At 36.8% G+C, this 19,411-nt stretch overlaps 1 protein-coding gene across 1 annotated transcript in view; it reads right to left on the bottom strand.

Moving 5' to 3' along the window:
- Nucleotides 1–1,696: 1,696 nt before the first annotated feature.
- Nucleotides 1,697–19,411, bottom strand: part of cd34 (CD34 molecule) — a 39,673-nt gene continuing 21,958 nt past the window's right edge. The window contains exons 6-9 of the mRNA XM_002938432.1: nucleotides 14,996–15,149; nucleotides 12,715–12,758; nucleotides 4,007–4,168; nucleotides 1,697–3,849 (exon numbers count right to left, since the gene is read on the bottom strand). Of these exons, the coding sequence (XP_002938478.1) occupies nucleotides 3,667–3,849; nucleotides 4,007–4,168; nucleotides 12,715–12,758; nucleotides 14,996–15,149 (543 nt within the window). The 3' untranslated portion in view covers nucleotides 1,697–3,666. The remainder of the gene's footprint in view (nucleotides 3,850–4,006; nucleotides 4,169–12,714; nucleotides 12,759–14,995; nucleotides 15,150–19,411) is intronic.

Below are 19,411 nucleotides of genomic sequence, written 5' to 3'. Positions count from 1 at the left end.
AGCAGTGGGTACAGATGGCAGATATTCAGGCCCTGGCACTATAACACTGGCACTGATACACAACATTGGTTTGTTTCCCAGCTATGCAGTCCACTGTAACTAAATAGAAATTAATAAAACAATGACAAAAGTAAGATAAAAAAAAAAAAGAAAGTACAAAAAACAACAACAACAAATTAACACAATTAGCTTTTTCAGGGGGAAAGAGTTAATTTAGGACTAGAGCAAAGGTGATAAGGATATTATAGATGCCAGGTGACAAAAAACTATTTAATTTCAGCTAGTGATTCAGTGTTTAGAGCATATACAGTATAGTACCTGTGGTTAAAGGATAAAACTGTAGTTCAGAGTTGGTGAGGTAAAGGTTACAGCCTGTACATCCTTCTTAGTCTTCATTTCTGCACTGCCTTCGGTTTGTTATATCTCCCCAGCCCTGCCTATATCTGTGCCTTGATTGGTCAATTTTACTGTCTGTCAAGAGAACTGTGCTCTGATTGGAAAAGCCACAAGAAGAAAGATCCAATCGGAGCACAGCTGATTACAGCAGAACTGAAACTTGCAGGAAAGCATGAGGATTAACCGATGTAAAAGGTTCCAGAGTAGTGATGAGCTGTCCTGTTTCGCTTCGCCATAAAATTCGCAAAATGGCAATAAAATTCACGAAACGGCAAAAAATTTACGAAACGCATTTTTCATCACTATTCCAGAGCAAAGCAGAAACGGAGGGAGTTGTTTTTTTTTTTTTCTTTCAAGGTGCCAAGCAGGTTTGGGGAGGCTAAGCCTCCCCTAGCCTTGTTGAAATTCTACCTTGTGTATATTTTGCACTTTGGTGGTACCCCAGGCAATTGTTTATCTTTTACTGTTATCTGGGTCTGACATGGTGTAACAGGAATCAGCTGACCTCTAGTTGTATTTCGTGGGCCTTTCCAAAACCCATGGAATCCTTTTCCTAAATGGGGTCCTCAAGTGCATCTGTAAAAATATGCTTCACATGATCTTGACACAGTCTTGAGATAACACCAATTTTGAATTGAAATTCTTTCACCAAGAATAACACCTCCTCCTACACTGATCACATAAAATCAATATAAACACATAGCAAGAGTAAATGATGTGTCCAAATATTATTTCCTATGATGTCTCGCCTTTGCACTCCAAACCTCATTAGGTTAAAAATGAGGAGGGAGCCAGGACATGAAACCACATGCAGTGGTTCTCAGTGTGTCCTGGTTCTGGTTCTATATATATATATATATATATATATATATATAGCCTGGCTGCTAGGGAAAGTAAACCCTGACTTCAGATGGCGCAATTCAAACATCAAATAATAAATGAGGACCAATTGCAAAATGTCTCAAAATATCACTGCTTTATACGAAAAGTTAATGATAAGATGTACTACCCCTTAAGGATGAAGACGCACAGAGCTACTAGTAGCAGCTACTTTTTCACAGCTACTAAATGCCAAAGAATACCCTGCCATAGACAATACTAAGAATTGCCTTTGCTAAAACACACGTAGAGACTGTTATCAGTAAAGGATCAGCATTGTCTATTTTAACAGCTACGACAAGTAACTGCTTCTAGTATCTCCATGTGTCTTCACCCCTAACTAGCTTAATTTTATTTTTGCAATTATACTTGTACAAAACAGATGAAGCTTATGTGACAGACAGACTGAGAAAGACAGAAGGGATCTATAACAAAATTTTATTGTAAATGTTTAAGGTTGCTGCTTAAAAAACAAAAAATGTTCTTTTCATTGCATACACCTGGGTTCCCAGTTTTATAATTTTTAAAGGAGCTGCTATGAGTTTTGTACACATTGTAACATCCGTGTTTCATATTTAGTTCAATATAACACATTTTGTGCAGTTTCTCCATTGCTCAAGATATCCAATATAAATAATACTGTATTATTTCTCCCTATTGTTGCTGCAGGATTTTTCATGAGTGGGACTGCATGCTGCTGGATAGCACATGGGGGCCTACATAGAAACAAAATACTGTGGCACAGCAGAGCCAGTGATGAAGATTCTATGATCTTTGACACTTAAAAAGTTAAAATTACAGTGGTGGGGTTTTCTGTTTTTTGGTGTCCAAGCTCAGTTCTTTCTTTATTTCAGAAGTGTAGGGTAATAAACATGGGTTATAAAGGCTATACTGATGCAGACATAGAATGAGTGACTACTGTGGCAGATTGCTGTAAGTTAGGAGAGATTTTGCTTTTGCAGTACAGGTATAAGTAAGGAAATACTGCTACATAAGTAACCAAAATGCAGGAGCCTTATTTGGACACTTTGATGGTAGTATCCCCTAAAGAAAACCTCTAATCAATCACAAAAAAAGGGATTCATTCGTTTATGGCAAGTTTATCTTGAGAAATAGCTTTAGCAGGGGGAGGCATTTTATACTCTGAGTTATTCATTGGCTGTAATAACATTAGCCACATCTGCATGTCAGCTCTGACATTAGTCTTGCAGTAAGTTTTTCCTTGCCTAAAGTGTGTGTCTTTGTACATTAGGTATATATACACTGTACACTGGATGTGTTCACAAAACCACAAACCCAAACATATATATATACTAATATAAAAAATATATAAAAAACATACATATAGTCAAGACCAGTCCTACATGTTAATTATGCCATTTAAATTACAATTACTAGACTTGAACCATCTTCTGGCCTTCAGCTTCTCTAAACTACAATTCCCATAATCCTTATTTATGTGAATAAACAGCTGGAGTGCCCAGGGGAGCCGACCCTAGCTATATTCTTCCTGAAATAGCTTTACTGTCCTCAAAGTCCACAATGAGCAAAAACATGTTACATGGACACAAACCTGACTGAAATCAAGCCAGCCTTTGCTGCTCTTTTCTAATAGGTGTCCCAGCAAAATAATTGGTGTTGGAAATATGTATTTTAAAACATAGGGACACTTATTTTTTATTTACTGGCATTATTTACCCTGGTAGTTTTCATGGTAGCGGTCACATTCACAAAACTACCTAAAATCAATCTCAATTTAGCATAGCACTGACGACACAATTGGAACTCGCAGCCCAATTTTTTGCAATTCCTCTCTGTATTCTCAATAAAACACTTCCCTGTTATAAACAGGAATTCCAGTGAATTAGTGAAATCTCAAATCTTTAATTTAAAAAATGTAGGGTCTAATTTACTAACATACCAGCTATATTGAACCATTGCAGTTGCGCATAGCAACCAATGAGATCTGTGTTTTTTTGTTTTATTTTTTAATTTTAACAAGATAATCAAAAGTAATTACTGACTGGTTGTCAATGGTACCTACACTGGTGCACCCACATTAGTAAAAACATTTTTTAAAGGTTATGTTAATTCTTAGAAATATTTTGGCAAAACTGCTTTTTTTCCTCAATATCATCAATATTTATGCATATGCAAAATGCTGAATTTCACAAATAAAGAAGTTGCTTTCCCATTAAATGCTTAATTTACATATTCACATAATTCCCAGATTTTAATTTGTCATTCGTGTCTTTAGTACAGATTCCTTTCTTTATGATAACTAAAGCCAAAGACACAATAGGAAACAGATATTTTGGATTTTTTCTTGTCTGTACATGTTCCAAGTTTCTTTATTTACTTTTCTCCCTCAGTTCATTAAGTTTTTCCTTGTTAGACTTTGGTGTCTGACATAGTCTGCTTCTTTGTTGAGTGTCCATTGGTTGTAGTTGGTGTGCTTGCCTGGCCTGTTCCATTCTCTCGGGTTTCATTGTTGGCTTTTTCCTGAGTGTGGGAAGACACAGACACTAGAGTGTTTCCTTGGCTGTCCGTTTCTGTATAATATGGGTCCTCACCCTAAAGGGAAGGAAAAAGTGGATATAAAATGGCAGACCTTACAACCCAAACATTTAGCCATGCTGCAAAACTACCAACATTTTCCATGCTATATTCAAACCAATGACAACCTAACCTCTGCTTGCATTTCTAGATCAACACACATGCACAAACTTACCAGTCTCTGTCTGCCAGGGGTCCAGCTTTCCCGGTTGGACATATAATAGCCAGTTAAAATAAAAAAGGCCAGCAAAACACCAAGAGTTACCAGGGCAATCATTGTCTTCTTTGTTTTTGTTTGATGATCAGAAATCTGCTGCCACTTTAACTCAATGTCTTCCTGAGAAACAAAACAAAAAACTCCATAATGAAATATATCCTGGCTGGAAATCATAGTTAAAATACAACCATTAGTATGCATTATTGCTGCACTTATGGACTATTTTTAATACTGCTTCCCCTCTTTCTTTTGTGTCTCACTTACTTTCTAATATGTTATAGCACGGCAGGAATTGGGCTACACATGATCTGGTATTTAAAGGAGTAGTTCACCTTTAACTTAAGTTTTAACATGATGTAGACACTGATATTCTGAGACAATTTGCATTTGATCTTCTTTTTGTATTTTTTGTTTTTTTTTTAATTGAATCATTTAGTTTTTCGGTTTAGCAGCTCTTCAGTCTGGAATTTCAGCAGTTATCTGGCTGCTAGGGTCCAATATAACCTAGCAACCAGGCAGTGGCTTGAATGAGAGACTGAAATATAAATTGTAGGGGACTGAATAGTTATAAAAATAAAAAATTAGCTATAAAAAGTAACAATAAAATTGTAGCCTCACAGTGGACTCGTTTTTGGCTTCCGGGTTCAGTTACCTGGAGAGCTTGAAATAGGAAGGCAAATAATTAAAAAACTATCAAGAAAAATGGAACTTATTCTGCAACATACTAAAAGTTGACATAGTATTGAACCGCTCCTTTAATCCAAACCCACTTGTTTTAAGGAAGAGATGGGAAAATATTTAGGTTTTTTTAGTTAACTTTAACCCCACCTAGTAAAAGAGTAATTTGTTTTGTGGCATTACAGCCCTCGGGTTTCTGTCCTTCACTGTAATTAAAAAGGTAAAGCATACAACACTTACATGCCTCACAACAGGAAAACTTGAACTGGCAGCATAACCCATTTCAACATTAGTGCAATGAGTAGGGCTTGCAAAACAAATCAGCAGTCCATAGAAAAACCCTCTGTTTAAACAAACTCCTTCCTACCCCCTACTGCAGCCTGGCTTTCCCCTGGCTGCTGCCATGCTTTCAGGTTAGGAGCAACTCGTTAAACAGAAGCCTTCTCAGTGGACTGCAGGATTTTTATTATGCTTAAAAGAACAGGATGTAGAATGACTTCACTTTCAGTTTTATATAATGCCTTGTATAGTGCAAGAAATAAAAAACATCACTACTTACTTTTAGGCCCTATTCATTGAACTAATGTTGAAAAATGGGGTTATTCTGTCCTTTTAATTGTCCATATATAAGCTGGCATCATAACATACTAATATTTTAGATAATTCCTGGGTCTTTATTGGTAAAAGGAAGTTTATATAAAAAAGCTTTTGTGTAGCCATACGGCTTCCATTCAAGTTCCAGCAGTGGCGTCGGGCCCCTTTTTGTATGACAGATAACAGATAAGATGGCTAATTTACTAATGCCAGTGCTAAATACAAAGTGCTAAAATGGCCACAAATCTTAATTTTTTTTACCCACAATAAGGAGTGTTTTAAAGTATTTTACCATAATAAGCATTTCCATGCACTTTTGCTTTTGTTAGTAAATAAACCTAAACTGTTTGCGATACCATGGTTTTAGTATTTAAGTGGAGATTGAGGTCAAAAGTAATTAATGGTTCTTTGGTGATACCTATGGGATGAAATACTTTCTCATATAAAATAAGGTTGTTGCGGCCAAGAAACATTTTATGTGCAGGTGCTAGACACAAACAAATGTAAGTTTTAAATGTAAATAAAATAATGCTTTATATGGCTACTGGTCCTTTAAGGCTAGTGCCAAGATTTTTTCCAAGGTGTTTGTGGCATATGGCCAATGTAACTAGTCTGAGTTTTTGTAAAGTTTTAGAAAGTTTATAATAATTCTGTGGCCTTTCACCACTTTTAATTGAAGTTCAATTTAAGCCTGTGTTGAGGTCATATGTAGGCCCGCAGGAATTTTCCTCAAACATCTTATCTCTTTGCCTATTGGTGTAAAAATATTCACACAAATATCAATGGGATATTGCTGGCTACTATTTTTCTATCACTTTTCTTAGTAAACACTCATGTTTGTGCCCAAGAATGTATTCTGTATTTAAAACACAAACTACTGGCTGACTGTTTAAGAGGTTAACAGAACTCACAGCTGCTAAATTTTAGACAAATAACTAACAGATTTTCCTGGGATGGCTATAACCAGCAGATTTTCTTCTGTTGTTCTTGAGCTCTGCTGTTTTTCTAGAAGATATATCCATGGGGTTTTTGCATCTTAGCCAAAATGTTGGGTGTATTAACTGTCAATACCAAAAAAAACAGAAACCTTTGGGAAATACATTTGGAACATTTGGAACCTTTGAATAAACAGATGCCTGCTTCAGTCAAATATATTGAACTGAATAAGCACTTTCACTTGAGAATAAAAGCTTACATTTCTGCAGCTGTCTTCTGGGACTCACAATGCCATCAATTTAGTTTTTTATATTCAGTCCATTTGTTAGAGGGCAAACAAATGGAACCCCACTCAAACATTTTTACCACAGTGTATTTTCCAATAAAGAACAGGAAATAATTCTCTATTCCACTTGCTTTATTCACTTAGTCCACCAGGGCAAACATACAGTATTCCAAAACACACATATCTACTCCAGTATTCACAACAAGTTATTTTATGAAGTCAGTTCCTTCCATTAGGTCATCTTTTCCTGCTCTCTCCATCAACTTGCACTCCTAACCCCTGATTAGTTCTAGCAGTGCGTCACTCCCCCTGTTTTGCCCTTCTGCTCTTCCTCTGAACAGGAATTTTACAGATGATGGTCTCTTTGCCTGAAGCCCTCAGAACCCCCTATCTGGTCCTGCACTCACATTTATTACCCAACTGATGGAGTATCCATTGGAACCTAGTTCCACTAATTCCAACTTGGAGCGTTGGGTTGCCCTAAAATATTTTATAGCTTCCTTATACACCCGGTGCATGCTATTACCAAATGTAACCTGTCTTGACTCTTTCCTAACAAACTGTCCGATCGCCCTCCTGCAGGTGGTGTTTCTACCTTCCATGCCCTCCAGTCTGAACCCCGAGCTCAAATAATGAATTAGGTCTCTGATGGCCTTTTAGTGGAAACGTATAGGGAAGATATTAAATTAGAAACCTGTCTATCAAGAAATAATAGTATAGCTATAGTTGATGAGACGCAGGGACAAGTACATGAATATGAAGGGAATGAAAGGGATAACTGAGAGCATAGAAGGATGTTCAGTGAGAATGAACCTCCAGTATGCTGGAAGTATATACTTTCCTGCAATTAAAAGTGTATTCTACATTTTTTTTCTTTATATAGCTGGCAGCTTGCTCTCTTTATTTTTGCACTGTGAAGATCTGAATTCTCTGTAGTCTGTCCTTGACCACTATAAAGTTGGTACTCTACAGATATAGAGCAAAGGGAAATTATAAAATGTGTTCCTATCCCCGTGAATCAATTTTAAATGCTTTTAATCATATAGAGTGAAATAAAAGATGTAAGGCATGGGGTAGCAATCAGTTTTAAGTGTTTCAGTATGCTACATAACAGTTGGTGAAAGTTAAAAAGGAAATTACCATCAATCAGTACTAAATTAGATACAGTTATATTGTTAAAAATCAGATGAAGGATTTGAAGATTAGTCAAGCTGTTTGGTGTATGTGATACCATCAATTTCATAAAAATTAGCAACTTATCACAGATGGCCTAGTGTTGTTTTTCCCATTTTAGCCTTATCACTCACTAATCTCCGCAAATGACATTAGAGACAATAGGGCCGATTCACTAAAGTGCGTTAAAAATGCATGCGGTAAAATTTTTATCGCGTCTAAATTTTTGCGACTTAACGCATGATTCACTAAAAGCATACTTGCGTTAATTTAAGCGCGATACTGCATGCGTTATTTTAGTCGCGAAGACTATTTTCGTGCGGTATTTGACGGTACATGCGCTAATCAACGCACCACGTATAAATAGTCGCCATGTTAGCCATTGACGGAACGTGTGCTAATCAACTCCCTGCATATATATAGTCGGCGCATATAAATAGTAGCTGCATATAAATAGTAGCCACATATAAATAGTCGTGCGAATAAATGCACGCCATGTTAGCCATACATGCCAATACTTATGGAAAATTACTGTACTGAAAATGACCAATTCCCTGCAAACTGGAGGCTGCATCACTCTAGGGCCAACACATACTTGAATAAATAACACTGCAAAGTCCATATTTTATTGCCAAAAGCTCATGAAATGTACTTTTCTATAATTACCGCCTGCCTCAAGTAGTGTTAGACTAATGCGATATTTAGCACGTCTAAGTGTTCATGAATCATGCGTTAGTGTTATTTCAGCTCGCAAGTTAACACATGCGTTAAAATTAACGCATGCGGTAGAGCGAAATTTAACGCATGCAATGTGTGACTTAACACACACGGTAATACTGTAGTGAATGGCGTGTTAATTTTCGCGTCAATTTTGATGCAAAAAAGCGTGCGATAAAAATCAGCACTTTAGTGAATCAGCCCTAATATTGTTTTTGTGGCTACTACTTAAAACACATTACAGAATAAAGAGTAAACGGCCCCTTTTTGGACTTTCTTTTCTTTGGATGGCATGTTAAATGTTATGTTGTTTATGACAAGAATGCCATGCTTTTCAGATTCATACTACGTGCCAAATTTGTCCTCTTGTGTTGCTACTTGACTTTAAGAGTGTTTGCATTCACGCAGCAGTTAGGAAGTTATTCTTAGGATAAAATCCAGGAGGTAACTAGGAGACCCATAATGGAAAACATTCTGCAACAATGAAACATATTTTTTTATTTGGGGGGAGAGGTTGTTTTTACTTCCTCTGACCTCTTCTCTGTTTTTGGACTTTCAGAAATGTTGGCAACTTTTACTGGACCAGATTCAAAATAATTTATAGATGTTTTTACTCATGAAAGCGAAGGAGAGGTTACAGTGGCCTTGAAAACATATACATAACAACAGCTGTGTACATAATGCAAAAGGTTTAGATAAGGTAGCTGATTAGAGAGTTCCTTATTGTTTTGGAGAGCTATCCCTATAGTCCCAGCCCGTTTGTTTTTCACTGTAAAGTGTGGAGTCCCTTAAGCCATAGTTCAACAAGTTCAACAGCAGCTGGTTGTCTCAAGGATTGATGTTCCTGCTGTGTGTATATGTATATATATATAATTAAAATAAACATTGTGATATTTGTTAACATGTAAAATGACATGGTTCACACCCTACATTTAATTTACCAGTCCTTTCAGCACCATTCAAAATGTTAAGCGCTGTTCCTGATGTGACTGCTGTATGTATGTACTATGAATCTAAAGAGTGCACTCTTCTAATTGCCTGGTGCTACCACAACAAGGATAGATGTATCTATAAATGGTTTATTTTAAAGGCTTACAATGAGAATGTAAAGTTTTCATGACTGTGTATGTACATGTATATTTGGAATGTCGTATAAAGCAAAGCACTTACAGGGTCTAAAAATATGGCGAAAAGACCAAAAAAAAGTTTTAAAGACCGAAACGTTGGAATAACAAACTTTATTCCTTTTTACCATATTTTTTTTAGCCCAGTGAGTGTTCTTCTTATATGGTATTCTATAGTACTTTTTTGTGGTGTGCACCCAGGCAGATATTGTTTTACCTTCTTTATCTGTGTGTACAACGTATATATATATATAGTTAAAATTGTTTGGCTTTGTTCAGCCAACTGCAATTAGAGCAGTGAAAGCAAAAATCTAATTGGTTATCCAGGTGCAGATTTACCCATTGTTAATAAATGAGCACTTGTGTGTTTTACTGTTTGAATACTTTGTGCTGGTGAAAATCTTTTGAAAAATATGTTTGTCTCTAAAAGGAAGTCTGTCTCTTATACACCCTTTTGCCCCTCACTATATCATCCTTCTGATTTAGAAGCATTAACATCCCCTAGTCCCCTTTGCAGCCCCTTTTTACTATACGGTAAGTATCTTCCAGACAGACCCCCACAAATCTAGAATCCATTTTTAATCAAATAACTAATATTTTTAAAAATTGTTTTCTTTTATTATATGTAAAAATAAAACAGTACCTTGTTCTTGAACTCAACCAAGATATAATTTATCCTTATTGAAAGTAAAACAACTAGGGATGCACCAAATCCAGGATTTGGTTCGCGATTCAGCCAAGATTCTGCCTTTTTCTGTAGGATTCGGATTCTGCTCCATGTCGAATCCATGCTCCTGGCCGAACCGAGCTAAAATGTTTTTGTTACGTAAACAAGGAAGTTGGAAATTTTAACCCTAACCTTTAACCCTTCTGTAACCTAATTAGCATGTGTTAATTGGGGTTCGGATTTGGTTCGGTATTCAGCCAAATCTTTTACAAAGGATTTGGAGTTCGGCCAAATCCAAAAAAAGTGGATTTGGTCCATCTCTAAGAACAATCCTATTGGGTTTAAATGATTTTTTTTAGCAGACTTAAGGTGGTATGGATATCCAAATTACAGAAGTATTCCTTATCTGGAAAACTCCAGGTCTTTGCAAAAAAAAATTATGTAGTAATAATTATTTTCTTGACAAATTGCAAAGTGAATTTTTTTGTTTAGCAATAAACATGACCTTAGTACTGACTAGGTACTTCAACTTAGGTGCTTTTATACCTCTGTGGCTTTTAGAGCCCTGTCACATGTGGCATATCTCCATTTGTAAAAAATACACTCCCAGTATCCTATACACACTTTTGATATGGCTATATCCTGTGTGTGCAGTAATTGGCATGAGTGGGGGCTGCCTGTCACGGTCCAGGTGGGTGGATTATAACTAGAAAATGCACACAAGTTTTCTGATTGAAATCTGCCCCTTGTAAGAGCCAGATCCCATCCATGACAGTTAGTGTGCACACTGTCCACTTTCCTAAAATGAATTTTAAAAGGTAAGGCATCCATGCCTATAGATAATTGAGTTGACAATTATTGACTGAATAATTGTAGATTATATTTAATCACTGCTGGATGAGAGAGACACTGTGATGAATTGCTCACCCCAGTGTGGATACAGGTAGGATTATGCTCTTGAAGGAATACTGTTATGGGAAAACATGTTTTTTTCATAAACCCCCAGTTAATAGAGCTTCTCCAGCAGAATCCTGCCTTGGAATCCATTTTTGAAAAACACAAACATTTAATTTTGAAATGTTATATGGGCCTAGCTATATTCTTCATTTCCCAGCTGCTCTCAGCCATGTGACTTGTGCTCTGATAAACTTCTGTCACACTTTCCTGCTACACTGCAAGTTGGAGTGATATTACCCCTTCCCCCAGCAGCCGATCAGCAGAACAATGGGAAGGGAGCAAGATGGCAGCTCCCAATAGATATTAGAATAGCACTCAATAGTAAGAAATCCAAGTCTGGCTTATAGTGAGCAGGAGAAACAATAGGCTCCCTGAAAGCAGTTCTAATGTGTAGTGCTGGCTCTTTCTGAAAGCTCAGACCCAGGCATACTGCACTGAGAAGGCGCCTACACACCAATATAACAACTACATTAAATACATTTGTTGGTTCAAGAATAACTTTTTAAATGGTAGAGTGATTGTTTGCTATGTAAACAGTGTAATTTAGAAATAAAAAGTATACCATAAAAATCACGACAGTATCCCTTGATGAACATTTTATGCCCTTGAAAAGGGGAGTGATAATCTACTTTTATAAATTGTAAGAAGAAGAATAAAAGGTGAATATTATGTATCTGAAGGTTCCAATGGAATCCAATGTACAAATAATGGTAGAACAGGAGTAAAAATGCATTTTTAGTATGTACAAAAAGGGATTGTATGTATAGGAAAATCTTTTGATTGTGGAACTAACAAGTTTTAAGAGGACATCTATTTAAAGCGAGGAAGTGGGGCAAGGGGTTGGTAATGTGTTTACCATTAGCAAAAAAGGCTCTTTGTGTGGCCAAAATCACATACAGATCTAATCTTATAGACCAAAAACAAAAGACCAGTCTATACCCAGCTTAATTGTTGCCTCCTGTTAAACATTACAGGAAGGCAAGGAATAACTCACATTATATTAAAGGCCTTTATCTGACCAGTTTTTTCACATCACACACTACAAAACAATTTAGCTAAAAGTTTGTTGGACCTTGCATAGGTACAAGAGACTATTCTGGCTATTAATGAGCTTACACATTTATGAGCAATGTAAGACTCCTTAATAAGCCCTATTAGCTATACAAGGGGAGCATCAGGAGTCTCTCTATCAGACATTTAACTGAACATATACCCTTTTTGGCTGAGCAGTCATGCCTCAACAAAATGCACATTTTAGGCACAATTTACATTTTTAAATCAGGGTTTAGAATGCAATAATAAATCCGTGTGACACTTCATTAATCTCTCTCTCTCATTGTCATAATCATTCCCAAAACTAAAATCACAGCACAGTATGATTGCATTTGAAAGCAATAAGTTCCTTTTTAATAAGGATGCTAATGAAAATGATATTAATGCAATGCCTTCTAAACTTCCTGTAGCATTGCTTATAAAACTTCTACCTTTACTTTCAGTTTGACAGTATAATGTATGCAAAATCAATTAAATTTACCTTTTGAAGTTTGCTACGATGACTCTCTATAGCGTTGTTTTCATCTGCAGGGCAAAATAAAAATGATTATCTAAAAGATCAGAAAAGGAACCCCCATTTGTAATAAAAGGCACTAGGTTTGCCCAGGAGCAGCAACCTATAGCAACCAATAAGAGAGAACTGTCTTATACCGCCTTTTTAACATGAGCATATTCTGTTGGGTTTATTTAGACAATGTGCATAGACACTACCAGGACTTCCAAAAATCAGTAAAGGTCAACAAATTTGAGTTTGAGACAACCTTGTTCCATTGTATTAGTGTTAGATTCCTGGACTTAAATCCCTTCTGCTTTCCACAGAATTCTGAAGTCCCAGAATCCATCAATTCACAATGGAACAAGCAGAGGTAATGGTTAGCATTAGACTGTGTGCTTTAGGTGGGCAGTGAGCTGGTCCCTGCAAGAAAAGACAGACTATCATGATTTCCTTTCAATTTGTGAGAATCAGGTATGTGTTTCAATCTGTGAGAATAAGGTATGTCTATTTAAAAAAAAAAAAAAAACAAAAAACTAAGTTTTTATTTATTTTTGGAAGTTTATATAGTGTTTATGCATCATTTCTACATAAGACATACTTAATGAGCGCATGTAAAAAAGTTTCACTTTAACGTTATTCACAAAGATCGTGACCACTGAGGGAGAAAGGAGAGAGAGCTAAAAGGAAGAGCTAAGTGGGATAACTTCTTTCAGTGCACTAAAGCAGCCAATCAGGATGAAAGTTTAGTCTATGCTGACTTCAGATAAGATTATTTCCAAGTAATTACATGTGTGAGCTATGCCCACTTTTAGGGCTCTGGCACACGAGGAGATTTGTCGCCGGCGATTTTTAAAAGAGCGATTTGGCGACAAGACACCAATGCTAAATCAATGGAAATCGCCAGCGTCAAAACATACGAGGCTACTTCAAATCGCCTGCTGTTTCAAATCGCACACAGACCCTTTTCTGAGCGACTTGAGTAAACATGAGGGGGGGTTAACTGTTGAGTGTACCATGGGTAGCAGATCGCCTGGAGCTCAACTCGCATGAAATCTCTTCATGGGTATTGTCGTGGCGACTTGTCGCCCTTGTGAGCCCTTAACATTTTAGTGCATAATCACTAACTGCACGATCAGCAAACTCCTTTTGGTATTATGGATTTTCTAAAATGTATTTTATGTTCACTGGCGATAAGCTGTCATCCAAACCATACAGACAAGGAGATATGTAGTGTATTACGTATTTTCTAACCCATCTACCCAGAATTAAGAAAAAACATCACACCCCTCCCCCCGTTGTCCCACAGAAAGGTGCTTGCACGGAGAGAAGAAACATTTCAGTTAATAAGACATTGGAAAAGTATCAATATTTCCTTAGTAAGTTGTTACTTTATTAACTCAATATAATCACATCACAGGTTATTTATTCAAGTAACATTCCAGTCAACAGAGAGTATTTTATGAAGTGCTGAGTGACACTACTCAGTCAGGTTTTAAGACTTGCACTAATAACTGCTCTTTTTATAAAAAAAACAAAAAACAGTGCCTATTTAGCTATAGACCTATCGCAAATGTTTATGTGGGAAAGCACAACCAAGATGTAAGCAGTCCTCACAATTAAGGGATGCCCTTGTCTGTGACTGCTCTGGCATATTCTGGGATTTCCTTGTTGTTATGAAGGTGGTGCAACTATTTTCAAAATGTTTATTTTCAAACAATGATATTTTTTCTATGAAACTGCCACTAAGAGTCAATGTGGAATGTCTTTCTAAAATAAAGCCAGCCAAATTTTACAGATCCAAACAATATAAATGCAGTCAGTCCTTCAGATGAACCAGTAACCACATAGATGTGCTTTGGAGCTCATTGTGCATTACTATATTTTATTTTATATGGTCACATCCATTTTATTAAAATACAAAATAGTTGTGTGAGCAATTTACTGTCATTTCTGGGGCTCACTTACCAATACTGAGAAAACTCTAACCTGGACAGTAGCCAATGACAACCAATCAAATGTTTGCTTTTGTTATTTTACTTGCAGCTGACTGAACAAAGCTAACCATTGATTAGTTGCATGGGTTACTAAGTATTAATTGTAACAGTTTTCTTAAATGATCACACTGCCTTTTGGAACACTTTCCTTGAATAAGGGATCAGGCAGTGATCCATAAGCACATATTTCTCATTACAGGGCCATTAGAGAGGAAGGGGGGTACCTAGCACAGCATCATATATTTATATAGTGCTAAAAACAGGATAAATACCTTTGCTGGCCAGTCCTTTTAAGACCCAAAGGATGCATTGCTGATTGGTTTCTGAAGTGTAGAGGGTCAGGTTGCACTGGCTTGTGTCAGAATTAGTGACATTGCACAGAACAGACTTTAGTAAATTTCCCTTGTCTGGTTTCAAGAAGTCTTCCTGTCAAACATATAACAAAACAAATATATAATAAAACTAATAATCATTTATATTTACATATTTGAATGCAAAACATGACAATCATATGGAAATAGATGCACAATTGACAATATTTGACTATTTTAGAGCCATATGGTGGCTCATAGTTCAACATAGACAAAATTATTTCTGAGAAAAAAAAAGTAATGCTTTCAATAAAGAGGTTTTCAAATTCAACTTGAACAAACATACAGCAACCTAGTGATATACAGCTGAAACACGACCTTGTTGACACATGTGCTTGGTGTAAGGTTAAAGCTGTGGGATCCCTTAATAGTGTCTGTTTCATAATATAATAATATAGTCAAACTTAGCCCTGTCTTAACATGTAATAGCAAATCACAGTTATCCTTTATTAGTTATTATAGTTATGCGTGGGCTGCATTTCTGTTTAGCAAAACATGCATTTATAATATCTACAGACAAAGCTATACATGAGCCATACAACACAACCCTCAGACAGGCATGTTTGAATGTGTATACGGCATGGTGGCTTCCAAGATGTAGGAGCTGGAGTATAGCCTAATAATGAGGTGGGCTAACAATAGTGTAACTGGAGTTTAAGCAATTTCACAACAAAATAATTTTATGACCATGAACTTGGAAAATGTATTCTGCAACCACACATTAAAATTGCTGGTCAGTCAGGTCCTGCTAGACTCCTATGGTCCTAAGTCTGCGGTCCCCGATCCCACTAGATTTTCTAACCCGCCGATCGAGATCTGGCCGATTTCAGGCCAGCTATCGGACAGACAGACCCGTCGGAAGTGCCCATACACGGGCAAATTAGCTGCCGAATCTGTTCAAGGGACCTTTAGTTCTTGTTTACAATGGCAGCTGCCATCTTAAATAAACGGAGGGAGCTTCAAGGGCTGTTTACTCAGGCATGGTAAAGCTTTCTGTATAATAAATATAGCGTTCTAGCTTACATTATTGTGGCTAATCTATGCCTTTCATTCTCCTTTAAGTGAAAGATGAAATAAGCCTCTGAAAATTTCTAATGGATTGTAGGGATGCACCGAATCCAGGATTTGGTTCGGGATTCAGCAAGATTTGGCCGAATTCATGCTCCTGGCCAAACCGAAAACGAATCTTATAAATCACGTGACTTTTTGTCACGTAAGCAAGGAAGTTGAAAATTTTTCTCCACGTGTGCATGCATATGCATATGCTAATTAGGGTTCAGATTCAGTTCGGTATTCGGCCGAATCTTTTATGAAGGATTCGGGGTTTGGTCAAATCTGAAAAAAGTGGATTTGGTGCATCACTAATGGATTGTAATTACAAAATTGTTTTTTTCAGATAAAGCTTGTACCAACTCCTTAACAGAGGAGTCTTTTATGTAACTTTATATAACATTTTTTTTTTTATATATTCCAGGCATATTTTTGTTAGCTGCTTGCCAATAATTTTGGCACGGTGTAATGACATCTAAATTTGTTTGCAGTTATTCCAGAAGTAGAGAGTTACAGTATATCCAAAAAAGGTGACCTCCGAGTGAAACCCTTTAGCTACTTCACACTTTTGCTTCTTCATCTAGATAGCTGCATTTAGGAAAAATTTAATTCATGTTTAAAATATAAATGTATCTGTGAGAACACCTTTAACGGTCTGCACAATTTTGTGTTACCTAAAAGATCCAAGGGGTGGCTTACAAAACTCTGGGTAGAGTACAATGTGCCTAAATGGATGCAAACCTTCATGCACATTTGCACCCTGTTCTTTTCAGAATTGCCACATCTCTTCCCTCCTTTTTGGAGCCCAGTGAATACAGAGCTACCTGCATTCTGCAGTGCTGTATTCATGAGGGGCTGACCTTTCAGGCAATAGGCCTCACCACTGAACCCTAACTTGCACACAATTCAGGCCGCAGTGAAGCCCCAGACTTTAGCTCTGTTTTATGATGTGCATAGCTAAAGGAGCCAAAACAACATGGCATGAAGCAAACAGCTTAAGTTAAATTACAATCAACTAAGGCAAAAAACATCTAATCAAGGTGATATAAACTTAAAGGAAAACTAAAGCTTTGCTAAATAGTTGTAAATTATGTTTTGGGCTTCTGTACCAGCCCAAGGCAACCACAGCCCTTTAGCAGGGAAGATCTGTGCCTCCAAAGATGCCCCCAGTAGCCCCCCCATCTTCTTTTCTGCTGATGCACTGCACATGCTCTGTGTTCCTGTCAGTTACTGAGCTTAGGGACTGTTGCACAATATACGGTATATATAGAATATAAATGTAACAGTATAAGGCTGATTAGTAATTCATTCAGATTCACATTATAAGTGAATCCAGTGCAATTAGCATCAGAATTCAATAATCAGCCCGGTAGCATCAGCTTATATGATAGGCCACCCTTATTTTCTGCTTGATAATTTGTGACAACCCCTAAGCGTAGCTTCTTAACAGCTACCCAGAGCCCACTGAGCATGTACAGTGTCCTGGACCGTTCGAACAGAATCCAAGGCAGGAAGCCCCTGCGACAAGACTAATATCATTACTACTACGGAGATGCTAAAACTTTAAGCTAGTGCAGTCAGCTTAGTATATAAAATATGGCATTTCTAGACATATTCATCTTTAGGGTTTAGTTCTCCTTTAATCACTCCAAATTTGACCCCTCACTTTGTACAGCAATGTGGTCCAAAATGTTGCTACTGTTATTATTATTGCTGTATAAACAATTTAAAAAATATAAAAACTACGTTCAACATCCTTTCCTGTTTCCAGGCACATTATAATACTTTATTTATATGACTGTATCCCTTTAAGCAAAGGATTCATTGTATGTAGAAACAGTTTTCTTGAACAAAACACATATGCTGGTTATACAGCACAAACAAACATAATGAGTTTCAAATGACAGCTTTAAGCAGAATGTACCACAGCTAGTCAAAGCACACACTTTAAAGTAATGTTCCCTGATGGCCCGTCTATGCTATTTCCTATAATTGTTCTTTAAATGACACGAGGATGTGGCGGAAAGTCTAAAAACTCATTAGGAGGCATAACAACATTTCTATTCTTTAACCATTCCTTTCTAGAAAACAGCAGCCTGTGCTTAGTGGTCTTACATAAACAAGTATCAGTATGTTCAAAAAATATATATACAGGTATGGGATCCGTTATCCAGAAACCCATAATCCAGAAAGTTTTGAATGATCGGAAGGCCATCTCCTATAGACTCCATTTTAAGCAAATAATTCTAATTTTTTTTAAAATATTTCCTTTTTCTCTGTAATAATAAAACAGGACCTTGTTCTTAATCCTAACTAAGATATAATTACTCCTGATTGGGGGCAAAACAATCCTATCGGGATTATTTAAAGTTTAAATGAGAACAAGCCAGCACAGTCAGTTCTATGTAATAGCACCCTCTAGGAGTGGTGAGCACAGATAGCTTATTTAGTAAGGGCAGTATATAGCCCCATCCAGGAGTTTGTAAAAAGGGTTTAGCCTACCCCGGCTCTGTTGTCTTTCTTTAGGGACCGGTTTAGATGCAGGATTCAGGATAGGTGCTGTGCCACTGAACCATAGTCAACTGGAACACTCCCTACTGTAAAGGTCTTCATCTCAGGTATCCAGCTAATACTCCGTACATCCTTCAAGTGGGTTATACTGTTCCTAAGTGTCACACCTGCTACTCTCCATTGTGACATAATCCTATACTGCTGTGTCTGTGAGTATATAGCCTGCTGCACTATTTAAGTTGTGCCTTGTCCAATAAACCTGTACTATAGTTTATCAGCAAGAACCTTTCTGGCGTCCATTATTCTATCTGCACCACACAAGCTCTATCTAGTTGTAGTTCAACTACACCCTCAGCTCCATTAATACCTCCCACTTAGCGGAGGCCCACTCCTGTGTATTAAGGTCGCATTTAACACATGCTCTACACTAATTACTAGCCTGGGTTTTGCCATTTATAAGCCAAACAAGTGTTACATATATATATATATATATATATATATATATATATATATATATAAGTTACAAACCAATTCAAAGTGTCGGCACTCATAGGGTTTCCGCAACAAAAGCAACAATAAAGTTTCTTATATATATAAGTTATATATTACAAATACACTAGAAAACATGACATGTTCTCTCCTAGATATTTAACTTTAGCACATTCACTTATTTTTATTGTTCTTTGAGCTTTTTGGCTATTCTCTGAACTAGAAATCACTATTAGGTAGAATAATATGCATCCAAACCATAGAAGC

Source organism: Xenopus tropicalis, chromosome 2 (genome assembly GCF_000004195.4).
Source record: "Xenopus tropicalis strain Nigerian chromosome 2, UCB_Xtro_10.0, whole genome shotgun sequence".
Classification (NCBI taxonomy): domain Eukaryota; kingdom Metazoa; phylum Chordata; class Amphibia; order Anura; family Pipidae; genus Xenopus; species Xenopus tropicalis.
The sequence above is the reverse complement of the archived record's forward strand: the minus strand, read 5'-3'. Positions and strand labels throughout refer to the sequence as shown.